Below are 24,400 nucleotides of genomic sequence, written 5' to 3'. Positions count from 1 at the left end.
TGTGACCGGATACCACGTGCATTTCTTTACTTACAGAAACAGCCGAGGTGATTGAAAATGGGTCAACAATGGCGACGTTTAAGGAAGAGCCAATTGGGATTGCTAAATCTGACAATTTTGATGTTTTGTATTTTTTGTTTTGTTGAGTAAAGCGCACGGATAAAAGTAAGTTAGGTGGAAATGGTAAATTTACTGGTTAAGAAGACGCCATGTCTTTGAATACAGGGGGGTCTCCACCGCCCTGCTTCATCCCTGATCTTTTATTCTGGACAGCCGTTCTGCTCATTCACTCAAGCAGCAAATCTGTCCAATCCGATCATTTTTGTTTACCTACACAGACTACAGCCAGCCTAAAGAAGGTCCAACATGTGACTCCAGTGTCCAAATGGTTTTCGGTGAACTCAGAGTGCTTTGTTTACATTGAGTGCATACCCGCATTTCAGAATTTCTTATCAATATATCTTGCAAACTCCTGGAGTAGGCTGAACTATTTCAAACTGCACCACTGATGTATTCAGGACCTTTTTCATGCTTGATCTTATTCTTTGCAGTGAGCAGCTTTAATGCAAACAGTGGAATCTTACTGTTTATTCTCCTAAAGGCTTTGTTGAGGAGTGGAATGTTCAATCCCTTAAAATCCCCAGGTTTCCATGACAGATTGGCCGCGTAAAAGGAATGTCGCATCTTCAGTTTTGCGTCTGGCGCGCGCGCGCACCGGACGAGCCCTGAGCTGTTAAGTGTAGGGTTAATACGGCTCCGGGAGGGCGGGGCCTAGCTCAGTAATAACCGCCTCACTCTTGTCAACTGTTGAAACGAAAATAACAAACAAAAAAAAAAAAAACACCGTCCACACACACTGAGCCGGGAGTCAAAGCTGTCGGGTCTTTGGGAGGAAAACCGCCGCTCGGTTTTGCGCAGCGGCTCTGCGCGTTTTGGAGGAAAGTGTCGCCACAGGAAGGAGGTGCGACCTGGAAACGGGCTGTTTGATCGCTTCGCCTTTTAATACGGAGCCTCTGCTGGTTTCAGATCAGAAGCAAAGAGAAACACAGAGAGAGAGAGAGAGAGAGGGGCGGAAAAAACCCAATCTCAGCTCGGGGATTACAGATGTGTAGATTAATGGTGGCCGGATGGCTCAAAGCGTCTGGAGGAGTGAAGTGATTCAGGGGAGCGCCAGGACCAGCCTGCCTTACGTAACCGAGCCGTGTGGAGGGACTGGCACCCAGACCGCCTGTGTAGACCTGCTTCATCAAGTCGAGGAAACATAGGTAGGTCACATTACAGCCTCCGAATGGACCTCCAGACAGTATCTGAAGGTAAAGGCATGGGATGTTCCTTTTAGTCCAAATGAATGAAGAGGGTTATCATAATGTGTCCGCGTTGCATTAGAAAGCTTTCTAATCTCTTGGTGCATGCAGAAAATGTCATTGGCTTCTCGTGTTTTATATTAATTCCCCCTGTAAAGGCGGCCGCATTTGCGCATGCGCTCTAGACGTCTCCAGATTACCACATCCAAAACGCAGGCTGGGGTGATTATAGCAGTAAGCTTGTCTTCTGCTCCTTCATGTTTCACTCCGGAGTCTGGCTACAATGATTACTGCAGGAGTGTGCTAGCCTCCCCATTTTGGAGAAATTCCTCGAGATTTTACGGGTTTGCGAGATTATCAGAGAAAAAGGGGAGCCTCTTGGAGAATGAGGAGGTCTTTGTAGCTTAAAGACATAGGATTTTTTTTTAATTTCTGCCTTTGTTTAAATTCTCTGCTTGTTTGTCTTCCATGTAGGTGCAGAGGGGAACGCAGTGGCAAGTTTGTTACCTCATCATGATCACAGAGGACCCGGTCTCCTTCAGCCAGTGAGCAGAGGAAAATGAATGAGGGATCCAGGCAGGGAGGAGGGGGCGTGGAGGCTGAAGCCATCCTCCGCACAGTGAACCCAGACCTGGTCACGCTTTCGGACAAAAACAGGAACGTATGTGCAGATTTCGTCCCCGGATTCCTGCACGACAATCCAGATTTTAGCCCCCCTTCTGCGTTTGGGAAGGAGTACCTGCTCGATGGACGACCGATGGAGAATAACTGCTTCGATCACCCAAAAGCTGATCAGCTTCACCTTTCCAGTAGTGCTGGGAGTTCTGATGGCCCCCCTCATGCTGACTCCACTGTCTCCAATCACATTGCTGGGATGCAACAAAACTGCACAGGTGGTGTAATCCACAACGGAGCCAGAAGGAACGTGTCTTTCAGTGCAGAGCCTCCCATGTTCGGTGAGGACAAACAGGAAACTGATGGGTCAGGTTTAAAAACGGATCTCAAAGCTGACTGTGCACAGCCAAAAAAAGAACCTGATTTAGTCATTGAGGTCAGTGGACAGACCATCAACGCTCACAAGTCTGTCCTGGCAGAAAAGAGCGATTACTTCAAAGCGCGGCTGTCCCGCACCATCCTTAAAGTTAAAGGCGTGAGCTACAAGACCCTGTCGACACTGATAGACTATATTTACACCTCCCAAATCAGTGTCAGCAAAGAAAATGTGGTTGATGTCATCACAGGGGCTAAAATCCTGCAGATCCCCAGTGCCGTCCAGGCAGCCATTGACTCCATGTCGGAGCAGATCACTGCAGAGAACTGCTACGAGATTCTGACCATCGCCAAGAAGCAGCGACTCAGCGAGCTGAAGGAGACAGCGTACAGATTCCTGAGCGACAACTTCCTCCAGATCCTCAAAGACCCCGCAGTCTACGGGCGGCTAACTGGGTCCGAAAGAGATCTGATCTTGAAGAAGAGAATGGATGGAAGGAAGACGCTGATGGTGGCGGAGGTAAATGATGTGTTCGATCGAGTCGGAAGTCGGCCACCCAGTCGCTGCGGCAGCAGACCTCAGAGTCCCTTGTCAGCTGGGTCTTTGGAGGAGAACAACATGATTTACCTCTTCAGTGAAGCAGAAAATGACTGGCGACCTTTGACTGTGATGCCTGAAGACATAAACAGTAAAGGATGTGGGATCTGCACCATGTTTAACTACCTGTTTGTGGCAGGAGGGATAAAGGGCTATGGAGACAAGGGCAAAGTGTCAGACAAGGTCTTCTGCTACAACCCCATAACCAATCGGTGGGCTGAGGTCAGACCAATGAACCAGGCCCGAGCCCAGCTGAAGCTTGTGTCTATGGATGGCTACCTGTACGCCATCGGAGGGGAATGTCTGTTCACAGTAGAAAAATACGACCCTCGAATGGACCGCTGGGCAATGGTGGCTCCTTTGCCCAAGGGAGCCTTCGCAGTGGCCCACGAAGCCACCACCTGCAGCGGCGAGCTCTACGTCTCCGGTGGCTCCCTCTTCTTCCGCCTCCTCAAGTACGACCCCAAGAGGGACGAGTGGCAGGAGTGTCCCTACAACAACAGCAGGAAGAAGTCCTCGGACATGGTGGCGCTGAAAAGCTTCATCTACCGCTTTGACTTGAACCGAGAGCAGGGCATCAACGTCTTCAAGTACAACACCATAGTGAAAATGTGGCACGACTGTGCGTCCCAGAGGCAGGGCAGTCATTTACCCTTCAGGTGCGCCGTTATCGGGAACTGCATCTACTGCGTGAACAAAAGCCAGACTCTTCAGTTTGTGGTGGAGGAGGAGAGCTGCTACTTTGTCGAGGAAACCCTGAGGGCTCCTTTAGAGGCGAAGGGTGTCCTTTTCCCTTTTGTGCTCAGTTTGCCTGAAAAGCCTGAAAAAGTTACATAGTATGTGTGATGCTGTGTGTGTGTGTGATTCAGATTAACACCTTAATCGTGATTTAGTAAGAACTGCAATAAGTAGAAAACCATATATACACTCTTCAATGTCAGCTTTATTTCTCGGTGTCTCATTGCCTGCTTGCAGTGGAATGTGAGTATTTGCATGGCTATTTAATGCATCTACAGATTTAAGCCTTAAAAGACCTTTTTTTATTTTACATGTTGAATAAATGCTTCAGTATTCGTATGTGTCGTATGTATGTGTAGAAAATGACATGATGAAAGTGATTTTGTTATTTTATGTTAACTTCTGTTTGGTGCACTTTTGTATTTAGAATAGAAACTATTCAGAATATATGAACTGGATGTTTTTGTTACTTCGGTAATAAAAAGGAAACAGATTTATGAATGGTGCAACACAGGCTCTATGCAAACGAATGAGAGGAAAATAAAGATGGCTATAAAACTGCGATTAAAACTGGATCCTAGTTTTGATGAAACCAGTTGAGTAAAGCTGACATTATGATGAAAACACAAGTTGGACACAAAGCACATTAAAGCAGATAACATATTTTTGCATTCCTAAAGGGCCAACCGGTTATACATTTAGCATATTTTCTAAAGGGTTTATATTTAAAACTAAAACATGACATCTTCTGGGACCTAAATTCTTTATTAAACATATTTAACTCAGTCATATCACCTCAAGAAAAACTTAAATCTCTGTTTAGTGTGAGGATGAGTCTCAGGTTGGCTACCAACAGGCACATGGGCCCGGTCTACTGCACAATCAGTCCATTGCCTTTTTGGTTTCTCAGACTAATATATCATTGTCTTACGACACTAATAAGCCATGTTCTTTCTATATCAGTGCACATTAACTAAAGGTTTTCCCTAAATTTTCTTTGTATTTGATATTTTTGCAGTATTTCTTTTTTTGCCACCACAGTGACCCAGTGGAGGTTTTGTGTGGAGATATTCCTGAAACTGACTGGTTTTAATTATGGTTGTGGAAGTTGTTGATCTGATTTTTGCCAAACGGATGTGGTTTTGACATTTTGCTGGCTGGCATCTGATGTTTGTGAGCTTTTTGTACGAGTTTTTTGGCAGCGCTGGATCCTCTGCTGTAATGGACTGTATTGTAATGAAAATGGCTTCCTGTTCATGGTTTTTGGAGTGGGCTGACAAATAAGTTGTTGAATAATGTTTATCAGCTGAAACAAAGTGCTTCAAATAAAATATTTTGTGTCTCAAATGATTTATTTCATCTCCTAAAGGGTTGGGAAGTAAACGGAACAACACTGCCACCTGCAGGACAAAGAGTGTAATGGCATTTATTGGCATAAAATCTATTATGGAAAAAATATGACACCAAATACTCAATATTACTGCTAATTGTAATATCAGAATTATAAGCTTGAAAATATTGTGATACCAAAGTGTTTAAGTTTATGCCTACAAAAGTATTAGTATATATGTGTACCACAAAGTCTCCTAATTTAGATTTTTTTTATGCAAGATAAAATGTCAAGGTTTTAAACTATGAAACAAAAGTGAAATATTGCTGTATGCCATCATAATTATTACCTCTTGGTTTAAAAATTAATATTTGTGATATTATATTCAGAGTATGTGGTGTTTGACTCCGTCTCAGCTACTATCACACCAAGTTTTCTCAAGGATACTTTGTTTTTTAAAGCAATAAAAACAATTTGATTTCAGAATCATGAATATCAACAAAAAAAATGTAAAAAATACTTCACTATCTGTTTTGTACCATATCACATAATTCACAGCAAGTGACCAGGCTGTATGTAAATTTCTTAATGGGATTTTTACTTCATTGTTGACTTTATTTTGTTTTATTTTATTTTATTTTTAAGTACACTTTATTGGCTTCATAATGTGCCTGATAACAGCTACGGGTGAGTACAAATTGCTGCAGAATTTACAAATGATGTGACTCTACTAGTTGTACACAATTATTTGAAAAGATTTTTAAAAAAAAAACCAAGCAATTGTACCAGGTTTTCCTGGACTGAGCTGAATTAAAATGAGATAAAGTGGAAAATTATCTCACAAATAAAAATGTAAAGTGGCGCTGCATCCTCCAGGGCTTAGAAAAGGAGTAAAGTTCAGATTCAAAAGTGAGTATTTGTGATGGCATGAGGGATTATAATTGAAAATAACCACAGAAAACTATTATTTTAAATATCTTTTTTTTAATCGTTCAAATTTAAAGAAACATACTGCATACTGTGTAAAATGTGCAAGGCTGCGTATTGCTGAACACTGAGCCAGAAGAACAGACAGATCTGGATTTTGTTCTTGATTCTGTGTAAATAAATGCGCTTTTAATGTAATTCCCTCAGTGAACACTGGGGGGCAGTGCGAGTTCAATGTAAAGGTTGGAGTAGCAGAAAATAAACCTTTTCTCATCCACATTATAGTCAGATCAAAATGTTTGTTATTAGGTTAACGACTGTGTAATTTCACAAAAAAACACGGATCATAACCCTTACAGTGACCGCATGTGTAATGTTTAGTGTGCTTAGTTCACAATTTTTTTATCAGCAGTGACACAGGCTTAAATTACAGGTTTTATGATCATCATTAATGTTAAGGTTTTACTGATTAAATTTTTGTTAGATGATGCCATTATTGTGTGTAAAGTTTTTCTAAACGTCAAATGTGACGTTTTTAAATTAAAGAAGTATATTTAGTCTTTTTATCTTCTAATTTATGGTTAAATGAACCAGCACTCATGGTTTCTATAAGATGAAATGGTAGAACGTCACTGCAGGTACTGAACATACAGTATGACAAAAGAAAAGAAAATCTAGTCATTGAGAACTGTGGTTATGAGTTGTCACGGTAACAATGCTGACATGAACTGTTAATTCAGTCCCTGTCTGTTGCCATGGAGCCCGGATGATTGACATTCCTTATCACATGAACCTGAACATGTGGGAGTCACGGTCTGCTGGGCAGGGTTTTCACAACAAGGAAGCTTATCGAAGACGCTTGCCAACATATATTTCTTGCTCGAGAGCTCATAATCTATCAAATAAACCCATGAAATGTAAATATATAAACCGAGCATTCATTGAAGGAATGCCAGAGTTTTAAACTAAAATTATCTTATGATGAGAAATAACAGAGTTGCAGCAGTTTTGGTCGAACCTTGAAACCATTATGTGCATTATCTGATGTGTTTTTTTGCAGGATCTGTTAGTGCTTGAAGTATATGTTGCGAATGACCATCAGCTACTACCACACCAAAATTTGGCTCAAAAGCTGTAAAATTCACTGAGATATGATTATATATACATAGCCATTTTAGTGTAAACTAAGGTCAATTAGCTGTGGCAGCCATCTTAAATTTAATTAAAACTTCAGTGTCCTTAAAGGTCCCTAAACCTGGTCCTCAGGGGTTCCTGTCCTGCATGTTTTAGATGTTTCCTGATTGAAATGACTGAATCATTTCCTCAACATGAATTTCTGCAGAGACCTGTTAACGAGCCGTTAATATGAATCAGGTGTGTCGAAACAGGGAACCCTTCTAAGACATGCAGGATGGTGGGCCTTATCCAGGACCTCTGGTTTAGGGTAATATTTATGTTTAAAATTTATTTATTTATTTATGTATTTTATCAGTTCTGTCATGGTTTCTAAAAGATAGTCTTGTTTCAGAAAGAAAATTCTGTTTTATTTTTGGTTTTTAGTCAAATTGTGCTTTGCTCCTCCAGGCTAACATATAGCTTTTAGCATCTTCACTACATTTTCTCCCTGCCGTTCAAAGTGTCTGGTTTTGATTGACAGTGCTCATTTTGCAAATAATAATCTGAAATTATTGGGAGTGGTTGTAGTTGAAATCTCAGAATGGTTTGCTCAATTAAAGAAATATTTAGGTCAGCTTTTTTGAAGTTTTTATTAAGAGTGTATTAAAAAAAAACCTTATGACTCATTACAGCCCATATGTTATGTCTGCAAAATGCTCTTAAGTGGGGGTTAATGTTTCACTAATGCTTTCAAAATGCTTCAAAATTGTCAGATTATCAAAGTAAGTGCACCTAATTTGTTTTACTGCCTTTTTAGTTTTAAATTCAGCGACATTTGTTGAATTGTCATTTTATAAGTGAGGGTAATTTACCAACAGTAGCTGCACTTTCTTTTCAAAACTTAAAACAACTACAGGAAGTGGCAGCTGTGTTGATCCGAGGCCCATATATTCTCACAGTTCTGAACCTCGGTGCTGGACTGGAGCTCTGGGATTATTCTCTTCGGTCGTCATCGATGTGACATCACTTGTTCATCCCCTGTGACGCAGTCCTGACAGATATCGGTACGTCCACCATGATCTTCACGGATTCTTATTTTAAGGTAAGCAGCCGTCCCGATCCTGCACTCACCTTTTGGTTTCCTTATGAAAGACTAATTAAGCCTGCTTAATTGGTTTTAGTCACTTAACTGGAGGAGCTTGTTAATTTCCCCCCTTACCCCCTTTTTTTACCTACAGCTAAATTCAGCTAATAAGGTCTGGCTAAATCTGAACTGCTTTGTTTTAAATTAAAGGCATATTATTCCTAAAAAGAATGCATTAATTTATCACCATATGCCAGAGTATTAAACTAAGATCATATTATGATGAGAAAAGATGGAGTTGTTGCTGGTTTGGTCATTAGTAGTTTAGACTTCAGAGTTCAGCGTCAATCCATCATGAAAGAATGAAAATAACTTTCAATAATTTTATAAAATTGCTTGTTTGGAGCCGCAGGAACTATATTGTTTGTGCTGCCTTTTTTTTCCTGTCAAAAAGTAAGATTTTGTTTTTAATTTCCAGTTGATTATCTGTGATTATATGCTAAACCGTCAAACTTGCACCCCTTTAAAGAAACAGAGTGAAATGCTAAAAAGCTGTAAATTAAAACCACCAGATGAAAAGTGTGGCCTGGGGGACAAGGATCATGTAATGTGCTTTTTTTTCTTCTTCCCCCTGCTGTATCCACCCTGCTCTCTCATTTTTACCATTTTTGAATTTACACAGAATTATTTACACTTTCAAGGCAACTCAGCTGAGCTGCACATCAGTCAATTAGTAAATCAGAAATTTTCTGTGATTCCAGTTTAGCATGGAGTCCTTGGCTCCCTCTGGTCCTCCTCCCCCTTTTAGTCCCCCATGTTGACAGTGACAAATTACTCCTCTGCTTGGCGAGATTGAAAATTAAAAGCATTTAAAGTTGCTCATGCATTTATGCTAATGAGAAATTCAGCTATGATTTGCATGTGAAAGAGGCTAGTCTCATCATTGCCCGCACCACCTCCAGCCCTGCGTCTCTTTATCTCGTTTTCTTTACATGTTAGCAGAGACGAAAACGTCTAAACGGTCTAAAAATGGGACATTTGTTAGACTGCTGTGCAGACAGAAAATGGTATTGCTACCTAACAGCATCTTTGTGCAATGTTTACTCTGGCACCCCCGCTATAGCCACTCAGGCAAATAGGGTCATTGTGTCTGCGTTTTCACATTTCACTGCAGGAGGAAACACTACAAACATAATAACAATGTGAAGTTGATGCTCACGCTGTTTCCTGTCTGCATGTGCAGAAAGAATAGCAAGTTCTGAGCATAAATCAGTGGGCATAAGCCTCTAAAGTCTAACATTAAAATGTTTGTTCAGATAAAAATAAAAGCCTCGTTTTGTGATAAACATGTCCCGAACACTTTAGAGCAGCGGAGGATTAAAACTCCGTGTTGATTTGGTTATTTTTTCTCTCTCCAGTAAAAGCTTCAACCACAACCTCCACTCAAAAATATCAAAGCTTCTTTGAATTAGTTTGCTCCACTGTTGCTGTATGATTGTAACCTTGGAAACAAGATGCATTAATGAAGGTGGAAAATGAAATGGGAATTTAATTTGTTTCGGTGTTCATAAGCTAGGTGAAATGGATTAGCTTTGATTGAGGTGTGAGATGGAGGAGGAAAGCGCTGACATGACACTTGTGTTTGTCATCATGTCATTTCACCGAGGATGCTGCAGCAATTAAAAACAGGAGTATTCATTAATAATTTTTATATTAATTTTTCAGTGGGAAGTGATTGCCACTGCATACAGGCTTTCTAATTATGCTGCTTAATTAGAAATGTCAATATTAAGAAATAATTAAACTTGGGAATGCATTAAGTTTGTCAGAAATACTTAAAAAGTTGCCACCATCATTCAAAAGAAATTTTCTGAAATGTGTCAGAGTGATTTATAAGTTCAAAATGAAACTTTGATCAATGCAAAGTTAATAATCACTTGGTTTAATGACTAAAAATATTAATGTGTTTGGAGGTAAAAAAAAAAAAAAAACTTCTTGTGCTATAAAATCCATTCAAAACAGTAAATTAGATACTTGCAAAAGTCTATTTTTCCTAAAAAATAAAACCTATATGTTTAGATGTTAATAGCGATAGTGATACTGTAATGTTTTTATTTGTGTGTGTTTATCTGTAAAATATTTCATGGGAGGATTTTGATACTTTCAGAAAGTAATCACTGGATGTACCTCTACAACTGGTTAGTTTTGGGGGTAAAGCCAGTTCAAGATGGCTGCCGCAGCTAACTGACCTTAGCTAAATCAAAAAGGGCTGTAATCGTCAAATTTACCAACACTGAGCTTAAAGTCTGGTGTGGTAGTAGCTGAGTCATTTAAAAAAATGTGATTAAAAGGTAAAAATTGGTCAAACTTGAACCAAATGATGATGTATGGATAGAAACAAAAAGCAGCTCACATTCAGAGATAAATATATATTTATTGGTCATTATTGGGTTGTAGCCCCAACTTGTTTCAAACTTGTGTATCTGAATGCAGAGAGATTAAATTTCCTTTGTTGTTGGAAAGCAAACTGCTCTTAAAATACCTTTTGGAATACACATGTATGTATATAGATATACTTGTGATTATATTTTTTTTATTTTGTCTGGATCTCACACGTAGCTGGATAGTGGTAGTTACTCGTACCATCACCTGTTGATTGCAGAGGAAGCCGACTGAAAGAGAGACTTGAAAGCATCTGCACCTCAAAGCAGCGGCAGCTTCTAATGATGGGATCGGTTTTGGCACAGCATGTTGGCCATGTTTCCCTTAAAGCCACGTGTGACAGTTCTTTAATTGGACTGCTCCGTTCTTTCAGAGCTGGCTCTCAGGCAGTAATGCAAGGCTGTTGTGCTGTAATTATCCCCAATATATATCCTAATATGTCCATGCATGGATACAGGAAACTGCAAGTTCATCTGGACCTCAGTGCCCTTCTCAGAGACTTTATAGATATTTTTAATCAAGTTCTAACTGATCTGTGCAAGCATGCATGATCAGCTTAGAAATCATTGTCACACTTATAGTCATTTTTCCCCCTCATAAATCCAGAATTGGTACAAACTTGACCAGTTGGGTTTGAGCCTAAAAAGAAGTGGGGGTAAAAAAAATCTAATAAGTTGTATGTTTGACATTGATAAAGTGCAAACCTCTGTGTCATTTGTGTTTGCTGCTGTTGTCCACACTCTGTTTGGAGTGAGTTTAAAAAAAAGACCACTGTGAACCAGTATCTGAGAAAGGACCGTGTGTGTGTGTGTGTGTGTGCCTCCTCTAGCCTGTGGCTCCAGATTAGCCATGAGTGCCAGAGGATCCCCTCGCTCTCTGACAAATGAGAAAAGCCACAGTGGCCCTGGCAAAAGTGACAGGCCAAATAGAAGCAATTCCTCCCGAGGTGGGGGAGAGCAGCTGTAACCGGGACCTGCTATGCCTTTCCAGATAGGACTCTATGTGTGTCTCTGTGTTTGTGTTCTGGCTGGAGACTTGAACTACTAGACGACTGGCATTTTTTTCCTTCCGGAAGTGATGTCTTTCCGACCCATGGGGAATCCCACCGTGCATCTTTACCTGAGGGGGGGATTCTGTCATGTGCGTTTGTTTTTTCTCCTAGTCTTCTCCTTCTTCTGACTACAAGCCATTTGTTGGCCTTGCTGGTCAGACAACATGTCTGACTTTTTGCCTGCAGATTGAAACAAAACCTGCGCACATGGTTGCATCATCATTCCCTGTCGAGGACCACAGGCGGGGTCTGCCAGCCCAGCTTTGCTTCAGAGTCTCATGAATGTGTGAGTAATTAACACTCTGCCCTGATGGATTAAGTGGCTCCCTGCTGAGATGGACTTTGCCTGCTGCTGTTGGCATAGTGACCTGCAAGCAACAAGGCACTTTCAGGGGCGAAGATGTAGGAGAGGCCTGAGGAGTGATATAAGGATGGAGTAATGCTGAAAGGGTTTATCAATCTCAAGCCATCTAACTTTTCAAATCCAGTAGAAATAGTGGAATGAATTGGTATAAAAAAAAAAAAAAACAAAGTGGTTAGAAGATGAATAGCTCGGAGTCGGAGGTGATTCCCATGACAGTCAGGCAGTCGAGATACACAAACCTGCGTCTTCAAGCTTTGTCTGTTAAATCTCTTTCTCTCCTCGCTTTCTCCCCCATCACCCAGGGCCAAAGTGGATGAGACTTCGCTTAGACACAGCCATCATAATTACTCCGTGCCAGAAGAATCAATTACAGCTGATGCCATTGTTTCTAGAACGAAGCTAAACATTAAACTTTAAAAATCCAGAATTATTAAAAAGTCCTGCTCTCGGGGACACATACCGAATATTTACTGTTAACAAATACGTTAATAACTTCTGTCCAAATTATTAATTCATGGCGCGTGCTGGCTCGGCAAAAGACTCGTCTCATGGTTAATTTCTCTGCCTTTATACAGCGTTAAATATGCATCACATTCTGACTGTTCTATACGAGCACTTGGCAAATGTGACAGAGGATTGTGTGGCTTTCTGAGAAAGCCTGAGCTGTTTTTCATCTTGCCGTGATGATGATATTTTGCTGTGTGTGTATTTTGGGAAATGGATGCACTTCTGTGCATTATGCTGATGTGGCCTCGATGATAAAGTAAATCACATCAGACTCTTTCTAGAGGCTTGCTGAGGGAAATGGAAACTTATTGAAGGAAAACATACCTTCATGAGCTTTTTCTCTGGGTACATTTGTACCTCTGATAGGAAGACTAAAGTAACATGACAGTCTGCCAGGGGCTGAGTTAAAATAACTGTATTTTAAACGAATGAGCCCCTGGGCTTTACAGTTGGTTCATTCATTTGCAGGTTGTTTATATATTTAAGGGTGAAGTTGAACATTTTTCATAAAATGTGAAGAATATTTCTCCCATGTATACATTGACTAAAAGCTATGTTTTATTATATCATAGTACAATTATATAACAGGAGGTAAAAGCCCAGCTATGTGGGGTTTTGTGTCCAGCAGAAGATATTTTAAGCCACTGATTTCCTGATAGAAAGATGATTTTGTTATAACTGAACGCACTTTATGGATATACGAGACACAGGCATTTCTTCAATTAAATTAATAATTCCATCCTATACTGGGAGCATGTTCTAGTTTTAGCATTTACTTTGTACTTATTGTTCTGATTTGTCTTTGTTATGCACTTTTTGTACAGAAGAAATGGTTTTCTTACACTTTATTTTAATGCATTAGGAATGGCAATAAAATACTTTAAAGAGTACATGAATTAATTCTCGTAGGGATAACATTCAACCAACAGAGTTTGAAGAGCTCCTTCAGACACAATAAAAAGGGGATGCTTTCTTTTATAATTAAATGTCAGTAGCCCTCGAAGGAATGAATATCACCCGCCGTGTTTTATGTCAAATTTCTTAAACTAAAATCCCCTTATGATAGAGTTCTCGTCACTTTGGTCAAACCTTGTAAATTACATTTTGAGTGATCTATTAGTGCATATGTGTGTTGAGGAGGACTTTCAGCTACTACCACACCAAATGTATCTCATTATGGATGAATTTGAATGAGTTAAAGCCATTTTTGTTGATTAACTGGGTTGACTCCAAATTTTAACGATTTGTAGATGTATATCAAATGAATACTTTCTGAAAGTTTCACTAAAATCTATCCAAGTGGTTCGTGAGCTATGTGGCTGGTTAATGCCAAAGGTTTAAGTGAAATTATTGCACAATGTGCAGAGCTCAAAATGTGTGTTTGGGATAAACAAAATTTTTAATTATAGCATCATCTTGTTTTTGAGTCATTGCGATCAGTTCAAGTTCTGAATTTTATGCAGATTTTCAGGGCGTAGAATGTCTTTCTGCTTCTGAGATTCATTTTATAACTTACTATTACAGTTACGGAAAGCAAAATACATTCTGACACACACATGTTAGTGCCTAAAATACCACTTTAATATTTGACATTAGTCCTTCATGAAAAACGGCACAAATGAATCAAAAACAACAGCTCAGAATCTGAAATTGTTCACAGCATTGAGAGGAGAAAAAACTCCTCGGGGTGTGTAAATTGGCTCTTAGACAAGGTAGAAAAGAAACAATTGGCCTTTACCTTTGAGGTAGCATGTCATCACTCTGAAATTCACTCCTGGGCAGATTAAGGTCAAGTATGCCATTTCCCCCCTTTCTTCCCCTCTCCTCTGTAGGGAGCGGAGGGAGGGCGAATACAATGATGGCATGGAGAGAGAGAGGCTAGAAGGTGGGATTCTGAAGGTCTTTGAAACGAGTTTAACACCTATCCCTTGTAGTTTTCCTCTTTCACTCTGATAGTGGCTGCTTGTCGAGGAGAATGAGCCCACCTGCTCTTTGTAACCCAGTCCTGCTGCTTCAGCTCTTAGCCTCGACATAAATTAAAAAAAAAAAAAAAAAAAAAAAAAAGAACATGAGTGGGGGTTAGTAGTGGCCTTACATCCTGACTGTCAGCGCATTTCTAATGTAGCTGTAAAGAGTATAATAGATTATAAAAGGACACTTGAAGAATACGTTTATACCTGGCTGATTTCTGCCATTTTAGTGCTCAGTAACCAAACTGTCATTTCACTGAAATACGCTGCTGCTGAGTGAAAAGCTTCACGTTTTCTCATATTTACGTCAAATCAACTTATTTCTCTTCATCGATCAGCACAATATAATCTACAGCTGCAAAGCAAAGACACAATTTGAAATGTTTTGCTAATTTTTAATCATAATTTTAGTTTTTCATTTCAGAACGATAGCAGCTACGGCACTTTTTGGTATCTTAAAGTGTTGCTGTTTGTTTGTTGTTTTTGTTTTGTCCTATTTAAATACCTGTCCTTAGTCATATTCCTGTGTCATTGGTCTATAGGCAATTTTCTTAGCAAACAGTCTTCATTTTGGGGCTGAAAATGTGTCATAAATTGTATTATTTTTCAATTTATTAGTTTTTTCCCCCAATCCATATGAGGAAATGTGTATTATGATAAGATAAATGACAGCAAATTGTTTTAAACTGAGACTGAAATATGCAAAACAAAGATTTTAAGAACTGTATAGTTGTGCTGGTCTCCTAAATGACAGGAGAAAACACTGACTTCTCCGATGCTAAAACCAAATTATGTCATTAAGTCTTTGCTCTTCACAGATGATAAATCAATGAAACAGAAGTGGCAAGACTGCCAATTGTAATTACAGAATCAATTGGCACACAATTAAGTCTTTTGATTGAGTGGATTGTCCTGTCAATCAGCAGCAAGCTCCTGCACGTTCAGTAACGTGCGAGTGAATGGCATAACATTTCCCTTTTCCATGTCAAGGGCACATTTACAAAGTCTGTCAGCAATTAAGAACTATAATGTGCTGAGTCTAGCGCGGCAACAAAATAGGCAGCAATTTCTTCTGCTCCTGTTGAAAATTATGCTTATCAGGTACCTCGCCTCGGCAGAGGTGAAGGGTCGGCCTGAGAAGACAAGCAGTATTTCTCCACATAATTGAGAGAAGTTGGGATTTAATTGTATAATTAATCTTGTCAAATTAAGTTGCACAGAAGTTCAGCCCCTAAATTGGGCAGTCTGGAATATTTTAAATTGCCTTAATGTGAAATCTGGCTCCAGAATGCACTTTGTTCCTTTCTGATGAAGTAAGTTTTTATCCACAATGAACACGGCGTGCTGTAATAACCTGGTAGCTGTTCTTATCACAGTTTTCCTTTATGTGATTAATTTCCTCAAGGAGTAATTGCAGTTTTTTTAAAGGCTAGTTTTATTGTATAGCTGAATGTGACTCAGTGAAGTTTAAAAAATAATTTTGAACCTATGAAAATGAACATTATTTTTGTTCATTTTATGACACTTAAACTTCAGTCTTTTTTTTTTGGACCCAACATTTTATACTTAACTTAAATACATGAAGCTTTTACTTCCTGATGGTCAGCTGTCCTTCTGTGTTCCCTTTTTTGTGATTATCCAGATTCCTTTTTAACAAAACGCTTGATGTGATCCAATTTGGGATTATTCTCAAGTTATTACTCCCCTTTTAGATATGATAGTGGGTTGGCTCATGTAGTTGTATGAGAATACAGAAGGAAAAAAAAAAGATCATTTTCTGTGTCACTGAGCAGCCTTCATTTCTCTTGTTCTAATTTAGTTTTTATTATCGTTATCATTGTAATAACTGTCAGTTATTAGCTATACATTATGAGCCGTGCTGTTCACATCACGTGCAGCAAAGGATGAACCAAAAGAATTGACAAATATTTAATTATTTCAATAATATTAATGACCCAACATCAATTTAGAGAGTTGATTTATTAATTGAATATATTCATTATGACTTAAACCATAAAAAATGTACTGAATGTTTAATGTGTGTTAGTCATATTTGTTTTAACCTCCTGAGTCCTGAGCTGATGTTTAGTATGTTTTTCATTTCCTCTGTTTAGGATTAGCAAAAAGACATAGAAAACAAACATTGTTTTAAACAGCTTAGTAATCAAAAACTGAAAATTAGAACAATAAGGGGAAAGAAAGAAAAAGGAGGTGGTAATTTTCACTACAATGAGTACTATAGACCTTTCACAAATTTGGTTTGAGCTTTTTGTTTGTTGGTTTCTGCTTCTTTTTTAGCTCAACTTAGAGAAAAAACATAAAACCATACAAAACAAAAGTATAAAAAAGTATAAAAATTGACCTCCAACAATTCCAGTTGAAACAATCAACATAATTATTAGTCAACCAACAAAAAAACTACAACTTTAACAATTTTCTTCTCTAAATTTTTACAGGAAACTGATTAATAAAAATAATTGGGATTCCAGAGGTTTCAATTCAGCTAAGTCTAGTTTTACAGCCTTCTACACAGTTTATTCTTTGACTTAAACATACAGTAGAGCACAATACTTTGACTTGTAACAGTATTTCGATGTGGTGTAAATTACTTTTCTTATCACAGGTATTATGGTTAAAAAACAACAACAAAAAACTTGAGTTACTCAAGTTACCAGTTCATTTAAATGTTGAAAGCTATTACAATAAATACATTTTTCAAAAATATTTAAAAATTCAAAGGTAATTGTCTTAATGTGGACGTTTACTGATGAATTTAATTAAAATAACTTTGTTGCGTTCCTAAATGTGTACCATTCACTCCCTTCTGCATCAGTAATTTTGTGATGGATTTTTATTTAAAGTAGTTTCATACAACTTCCTGTATCAATACTTTAAGAGTGCTACTACTGATGCATTTGTCTTTGAGTGGCCAAAGTTTGTGGGTTGCACTTATGGACCCTCAGTTCCTTCATTTTATTTCTCTGCATTGGACTTCTTTGGTGAAGGCCTTTCTTGTTTTAAGTGTTTTAATCACAAGAAAAAATTCATTCGTAGCCACCAGCAAGTAGATGTGTTTTTAAAAGTATGATGAGCCGCTTCATATACTGTTCAGCAGCAGATGTGTGGCTTAAATCAATGGAGATCTGCATGTGGCATTGATTTATCTACATTAGTGCTTTTTGGCACACTGAGTGAACCTTACCTGTAATTATGAACTGTTACTGGGTACCACTAATGTGAGCAGATCTTTAAAACACCTGCTGAGTGTTGTTTTATTGATGTTCAGAACCTTTTCTCTCTGGTCGAGCTGCCTTGCTTCATGGTCTTGAAAGTATAACCTTGTCCTAAATACTTTATAAGCAAGTGAGTTCATCTTAATGTATCTTAGCAAGGTAACCTTGTTTGACATTTGAGTGCATCTCATTGATGTTTCTGAGCAGATGCTGCAAAATATTTCTGTACTTTTCTTTCTGTTATTTTGCATTACTGTAGTGGACGCAGCTGTACTGGAAACATTTCTGTTTGGAGAAGGAATACGTGAATGCTTGTCCGATTATTTACTGCCAAGGAAGCAGGAAGCCCCCCGGGGTATTCGTCGGCATAATTCTCATCTTAACACGACGACCTTATTCTGCTGCTGTTGTCAGATTTGGTAGCAGCAGATGCATGAGACGAGCTGGTAGAAAAAGGTCTCCTTCGGCTTGTTCAAGTGCCAACTGTGCATACGAGCTTTCAGAGGGCCCTCTTTCATGTCTGTGACGTATGAGTGTTTCTGTGTCAACGGCATCTCTGGGAAAGAAACGCCACTCCAGCACAACCCCCGCTGTCACCCACAATGCAGATGGAGAATCTGCCCTTGTGCACTTTCCCTGAAGTACATACTTACAGAGATGACTCTATTCTGCACTGGTGTGTGTTTGCGTGTGTGTGTGTGTGTTTTATGTAGCACGCTTTCTATAAGTGGGGAGATGTATGCTTGCTGCCGTTGAGTATTCTGGAGAGTGGTTATTTTTAGTTTCTCTTCCATCTTTCTACGGTACAAAATTGAAGGAGCAATTTTTATCAGAAACCCATTTGTGGTGGGTAGCAGAATTTAAAACTTTAAAGGACACGAAGTTGAAGTTTTTTTTGTATTTTTTTTTCTTTTGCCCAGAAAAGGATGTACATTCCTCTCCCTACAGAAAACATATGGATAGCATTAATGCTGTATGGGAAAGTGGTGTCAGACTATTCTCTGTTTCAGCCTGTTTAACCTTTCACTCTCAGTCCTCCCATGATATTTAGCAACAGTCAGTTGCTCTGTAGTGTTGTGAAATTGAATCTTCCTGCCGTTTTAAGAGTCCATGCTTTATTTGGCTTCTGCCTCTTTTCCCAGTCTGACTTTGATTGTTCGAGGAAATCTTGTGAAATGCAAATGGGGCTAAACAGAATGTAATTGCTGCTGTGTGATGATTACGAGGGAGAACTAATGATGTCCCGACACTAAGGTCAGGTAGGGTTTAATTAGAAGAGGCACAATCAGTGTCACTCATGTCTCATGCTCTCCTGCTCCTGGTTTCTGCCTGGGCCAGCGCCAGAAGGCGCTCCTGAAGAATTTAAAGAAAATTGGCTGCTGATATGAAAGAGGAGAAAGGGTAGCAAACAGTGTCACTAAGTTCTGTCATTCAGCCCCAGGTGGGTTTGGAAATGGAGCCCCCATAAGATGCATGTTTGTCTACAAATAAAGGTGGAAGTTAATCAATAAAGCTGGATGGGAACGGTTACCATTTGTGCTCGTGAAAACATTTGGAAAGTCCTGTGATGGATTTAACTAAACACAAGCAACACGTGCAAAAGCAAAATGAAACGTCCTCTGTTTTGCTTTCCTTTTTAATTGTGAGGTTTTTGCTCAGCAGGAATATGTTGTGAAACCGAGCAAATTATCAAAACAAGGAGACCAGATCGGACAGATGAGTGAGACCAGCCAAGGAGAATAACTGTGGCCAACATTTCTGATTATCCAATCAGCGCTCCAAAAACATCAATTCCATCTCGTCAATAGATAATTAAGAGGGATAATTGGCTGGCTGCTCTCTGGGCAGACATGTACTGTTGGTACCGTTCCATCCCTTACCACAGCATTGCACGCATCCACACACACACCCACCCACACACACACACACACACACACACACACACACACACATAAAAAGCAGGGACATCTGTCCGCAGAAGGTCAGCATAGATTTGATGCAACAGGATGGAGTTTAAGATCAGTCTTAAACTGTCTTGTATAGTAAAGATTGTGTATTTTATTGTTCAGAAAATGTTTCAGGAAGTGGTTTTCTTTAGAAACTTTAGGTCCAGACAGCTGTTCCACACATAGATCCTTCTCATGTGGCCTCTGTGGTTTTCAGACCACTTATATGGATTATCTAACTTAACGTCTATTTCCACTAGTGTGACTTCTTACCCCTTTGAGTCCAAGGGTTTTGTTTTATTCCCTACCATCTTGCTCAGAGTTATTCATCCCTTTATACACAAGTGTCTCTGAAGTACAGGCCAGCAGATTTAACCGGACAGGACTACAGATTTAAAACGTTGACCTGCTTGGTCTCAACAGCTGTGTGCTAATCCATCCCATTGCTCTGACTGTCCTCCCTCTTTTTCCTGCTCTGGTGAATAGCAAGGTCCTTAATGTGTGAGATCAAGAGGAAAATAAGACTCTCCAAATGGAATCAAATCACACGGAGGGGCTGCTCGGCTTGCAGCAAAGGGTCCCGACAGCATTAAGGGCCAGAATAAGACATAGCAATTGGACTGTAATTCCTTTTTCAGCTGCTGGCCAATCCCGGCATACCATTCTCTACTTTTTTTATTCACTTCTTGGCCCCTTTAGATCTAAGATTATTTCATTAATTTGCAAACAGAGGCTGAATCATATCTCAGCGTACAATAGGGTAACAGTCGGTCTCTTCTAACTTATCTTGGGTGAACTATAGTGTCACCAAATAAATAGATCTCTGTCTATTCTACCTTTTTTATAATTTGTATGATTTTCATGTTATTTATGCTCGGAAAAGCTGCCTGATCTCATATATCACAGACCCAATGAGGCAAGGCGGGTAGGGGTGTATTGATTTGGGTTGACTGTGCAGCCTTACCCCTACTGCCTCTGCTTCGCCCCTCGCAGTTTGTATTCATCTCAAGCTTTGAGCCCTCTAGCCCTTGTGCACTGGCTCTCATTCAATGGCCTCTTTCTTGGCTCACACAAGGCCCAATCCCATTCCCATGCATTCAATATTCCCATTATAAGCTCATTAGTCTAGTCATTGTTTTGGGGCTCATTAATAGGATATCCATCGTCTTAGACACCTCTGAATTACCATGTCACAGTGTGGCCCCTTTCAGAGAATCAACAGTGGGTGGATTTGCAGAGTTGTGTGTGTCTTGGAGCTTCTGCGCGCCGTGTCGACCTTGAGTTTGCTGACAAGCCAGCCCCTCTAGAAACCTGCTGACACACTTCATGTAGAAACACATGCACCTTCACGTGCACAACCTCAGTTCCCTGCCTGCTCGCTCCCAGAGGTTTGTCCGTCAGTGTTGCAAGAGACAGCTGAGAGAGAGTAAGCAGGGTGGACGGGGGCTGGGGCTAGATCTGGGTTTTTAACATGCGAAGCAGGTCCTCCCATGCATTCGTATTGATCCTCCAAGGGCTCCATGGCCCGCTTTTCCTTTCTTTCCCCGGCAGTGGAGGCCATTCATCACCAAGGCCATGACTGGAGAGCTCAAATAGTTACTCTGTCAAAAAATGGGCTGAGCCATGCCGGGCCGTGCTACACCAAACCTGCTTTCTTCATCGGGGGAATGAAGCCTTGACACAATGGCTTATGGCGTGATCTGTTCATCTTACTCCCAGGACTCCTCTATAGCTTGCAGGCCAGTGCACAATACTTTCCCAAAGTTACTTATTTTGTCTGATCACAAACATGATATCATCTCTGTAATGCTAAAAATAATATCAATCTGAACATCTAGGTCATGTTTGTCATTGTTTCATGGGTTTATGATTTCTGTGGGTCTCCTGCAGTCTCTTCTGCCACACCTAGGCCCACCCCCACACCCTCATGTTTGATTGATGGTGACTTTTGATGCCATGGGGAGATGTGAATCCCAGCTGGGCTGCCAAGGATTCAGCCTCAGCCTAGGTTTGGGCCATGACAAGGACGAACACAGGGAGAGATGGATGGATGGGTGGTGGGAGGAAGCAGAACAGGCCTCAGCACTGGATGTGTTTTAAATAACTTTGACAGAGGAGTTGGAACTGTCTCTCAGGGCTGGAGCTAATCTGATGTGAGAGGATGCCACACTGAGGCTGATAGGACACAGAGATAGAGGAGGGGAGGGAGAGGCAGGAGGGAGAGAGAGAAAGGGTAATAGAGGTGCTCACTCAGCTGGTGGGAAATCTGCCCTCTACATCTTTTCATCTCTTCAACCTCTCTCCTTCTCACTTTGCCCCTGCCTCCCTCAACCACTTACATCCATTTACCGCCACCCCCCTTTTCTCCCTTCCATCCCTTTCACACTTTGCGTCACTCTCACCTCCCTCCATCTCTCTGTCATCTCCTTCCCCATCTCTCCCTGCCATCGCTGCTGCCTCCCTCTGTCTTTCACAGACAATTTAGGAAGTCACAGCCTCTCCCTTCCATTTATGAAATTGCTCATGTTATTTCCTGCCCCTCACCCCTTGTGGCCACTATCCCTCATAAGTCTTAGTGAATGCATCCTTTCTGTGCAGATAGCCCCCTCACAGCCCAATCCCTCCAAGAAGACACGCAGCACAGTGGCTGCTGCTCTAAAGAACAAAAAAATTATCTTTAGGGTAATTTTCCTACACAGTATGGCTTGACCCTGACACTATGACCCTTCTATAACAGTGAGTGGTCATTTTAACCCCCACCTGTGGCCTGTTGTTTACCCCACATCTCCCTTTGGTTGCTATGAAAAAGGCATAGAGACCAATTTTTCCTGTGGCTCACTCCTCTATGACTTTTAGTTTTTTGGACATTATTTGAGATCTTATAGTCAGGGGTTTTCAGGGCCTCAGAAATGAGTTTCTGCAGGTAATTATGAAGCACTGCAGGTGTTTTAGACCTTTAAGTTTAAATTAAATGTAGCCAAAGCTGAATGATTTTGGCCACTTGGGGGCAGTGAAGCAAAGTGTAAACACAACACTGACTCATTACAATATGAAACCATTAAAGCCTTGGAAAAGATTATGACTTGAGTTATTTTAAAATTTCTAATAAGTTAGATTTATTTTGAGGTGAGATTTAGGCAGTTTTGTAATCTTTCAACCTTTTAATCCAAGTTTAAATTTACTATCATGCTCTTTCAGTTTATCTAGTCCACAGTTCAGTACTTTCCTTTTCTCTCAGACAATAATAAAATTTGTGACATTCCTTTTAAAGCATTTAATTCGCAGTTAAACCAGGATATTTTCAACCATTCAACCCAAATGAACTGTTGCGTTTTTCCAGAGTGCAGTGTATAATGTGCATGTAACCTTACACAATGAAAAGGACCGAATGAAAAGGAGTGCAAGCATGCGTGTACGCCTAACCTGTGACCGTGTGCATGGAGGCACATACAAATGTATTTTTCAGGTTACTGTGTGATGTAGAGCAGAACAGAGATGGCGGGCGGGGGGGCAAGAAATGAGTGTGAAATGATGAAAGAAAAAAATTATAAAGTAAAAATTAGTGCTATGTGGTGCTTGGCTTTCTGCAGGGAGGGGGAAGGGAAGGAAAAACACAGAGTGAAGGGTGTGAGGTCAGTGTTGGAGTGTTGTGTCCTGTCCTTGTGCCTCCTCCACTCTTCTGCTCTTAGCCTTCCCTTCCCGTCTCTCAGCCTGTTTCTGGCTCATTACCCTCTCCTCCAGCAGACTTTTCCCCGAGCGGCAGTGAAAAGAACTGTCCTCTCTCCCTCTTACCGACAGCCGCAGCCTGAGCGCTGCCCTGCCCTCCTGATATTAATCAACGCACACACACACACACACACACTCACTCCTTCAAGCTGAGGCACACACTCTCCCCAGTGAGCTCTTCTGACGGACAGGCTGCTGGGCGGCCGTCTCTTCTTCTGGCCCTCACTTGCAAATGAGACATCCAACCTCTTGGAGCAGGCGGGGGACAGGATATTAGAAAGTTTTTATTGGAAAGAAAGTTTTCATTATAAAATATTGTGTGAGTGACTGGGAGGAGATGTGCTTTGTGCTGCTGAGCTGATTTCTGTTCTCATTCTATTATTTGAAACTGGTCCTTTTTAAAGAGACCGTTCATTTTGTTAGAAGTGGGGTTGTTCAGAGTATTTAATAGTCAGCAGCATCTAACATGCTGTAGACGGCAGTCAAAAAGATTTCAGTTTAAAGAATCTGTGAGAAATTTTTATAGCTGAATCGAGCTAACAGCTACTTAAAGCTGAGTTCTTTTTAAGAGCAAATTCCCACCATCCAAAGCAACTCAAACCTCTAAAATTTTAAAGCTGATCAAAATTTTATTTTTTGTTTCACAGCATTCATTTTACACCATATAGTTATGTATGCTGAAGATTGGCCATACTGAACCATGAACCCATGAATTCAAGTAACTTGCTGATGCAAAACTAAGTGTTAAAATGCACAACATTTCCTTAAATGGCTGTAAAAGTTGTTTTAGATAGTAGAAATTTACTTTTTAATGAGCCCTGATTTGAGTAACTGTTAACTTGATGACTGTAAACTGACTTAAAGATTCTTTAAATGGACATCTATTTGACTGCTGTCTGTTGCAGGTAAGATACTGACTACTCCTTACTACAGGTGCTGGTCATAAAATTAGAATATCATGAAAAAGTAGATTGATTTCAGTAATTCCATTTAAAAAGTGAAACTTGTATATTATATTCATACATTACATACAAACTCATATATTTCAAATGTTTATTTCGTTTAATTTTGATT

General features: G+C 40.1%; 1 protein-coding gene and 1 long non-coding RNA gene across 3 annotated transcripts in view; both read left to right on the top strand.

The window, feature by feature from the left end:
• Positions 1-814: 814 nt before the first annotated feature.
• LOC108232009 (kelch repeat and BTB domain-containing protein 11) lies at positions 815-4,977 on the top strand. 2 transcript variants are annotated; one of them, XM_017409468.3, is made up of 2 exons: positions 815-1,265; positions 1,779-4,977. In XM_017409468.3, the coding sequence occupies exon 2, from the start codon at positions 1,864-1,866 to the stop codon at positions 3,727-3,729; it is 1,866 nt and encodes a 621-aa protein (XP_017264957.1). In that variant the 5' UTR covers positions 815-1,265; positions 1,779-1,863; the 3' UTR covers positions 3,730-4,977. The 2 variants fall into 2 exon arrangements, with proteins under 2 accessions (XP_017264957.1, XP_017264965.1); XM_017409476.3 differs by having other exon boundaries at positions 815-1,313.
• A 2,239-nt stretch (positions 4,978-7,216) lies between these two features.
• LOC119617407 overlaps positions 7,217-24,400 on the top strand; it is a 28,500-nt gene continuing 11,316 nt past the window's right edge. Inside the window, exons 1-2 of the long non-coding RNA XR_005233650.1 lie at positions 7,217-7,331; positions 7,963-8,105. This is a non-coding gene — a long non-coding RNA (uncharacterized LOC119617407). The remainder of the gene's footprint in view (positions 7,332-7,962; positions 8,106-24,400) is intronic.

This window comes from Kryptolebias marmoratus, linkage group LG10 (assembly GCF_001649575.2).
Source record: "Kryptolebias marmoratus isolate JLee-2015 linkage group LG10, ASM164957v2, whole genome shotgun sequence".
Classification (NCBI taxonomy): Eukaryota; Metazoa; Chordata; class Actinopteri; order Cyprinodontiformes; family Rivulidae; genus Kryptolebias; species Kryptolebias marmoratus.
Note: the sequence above shows the minus strand (reverse complement) of the source record. Positions and strands in the feature narration are given on the sequence as shown.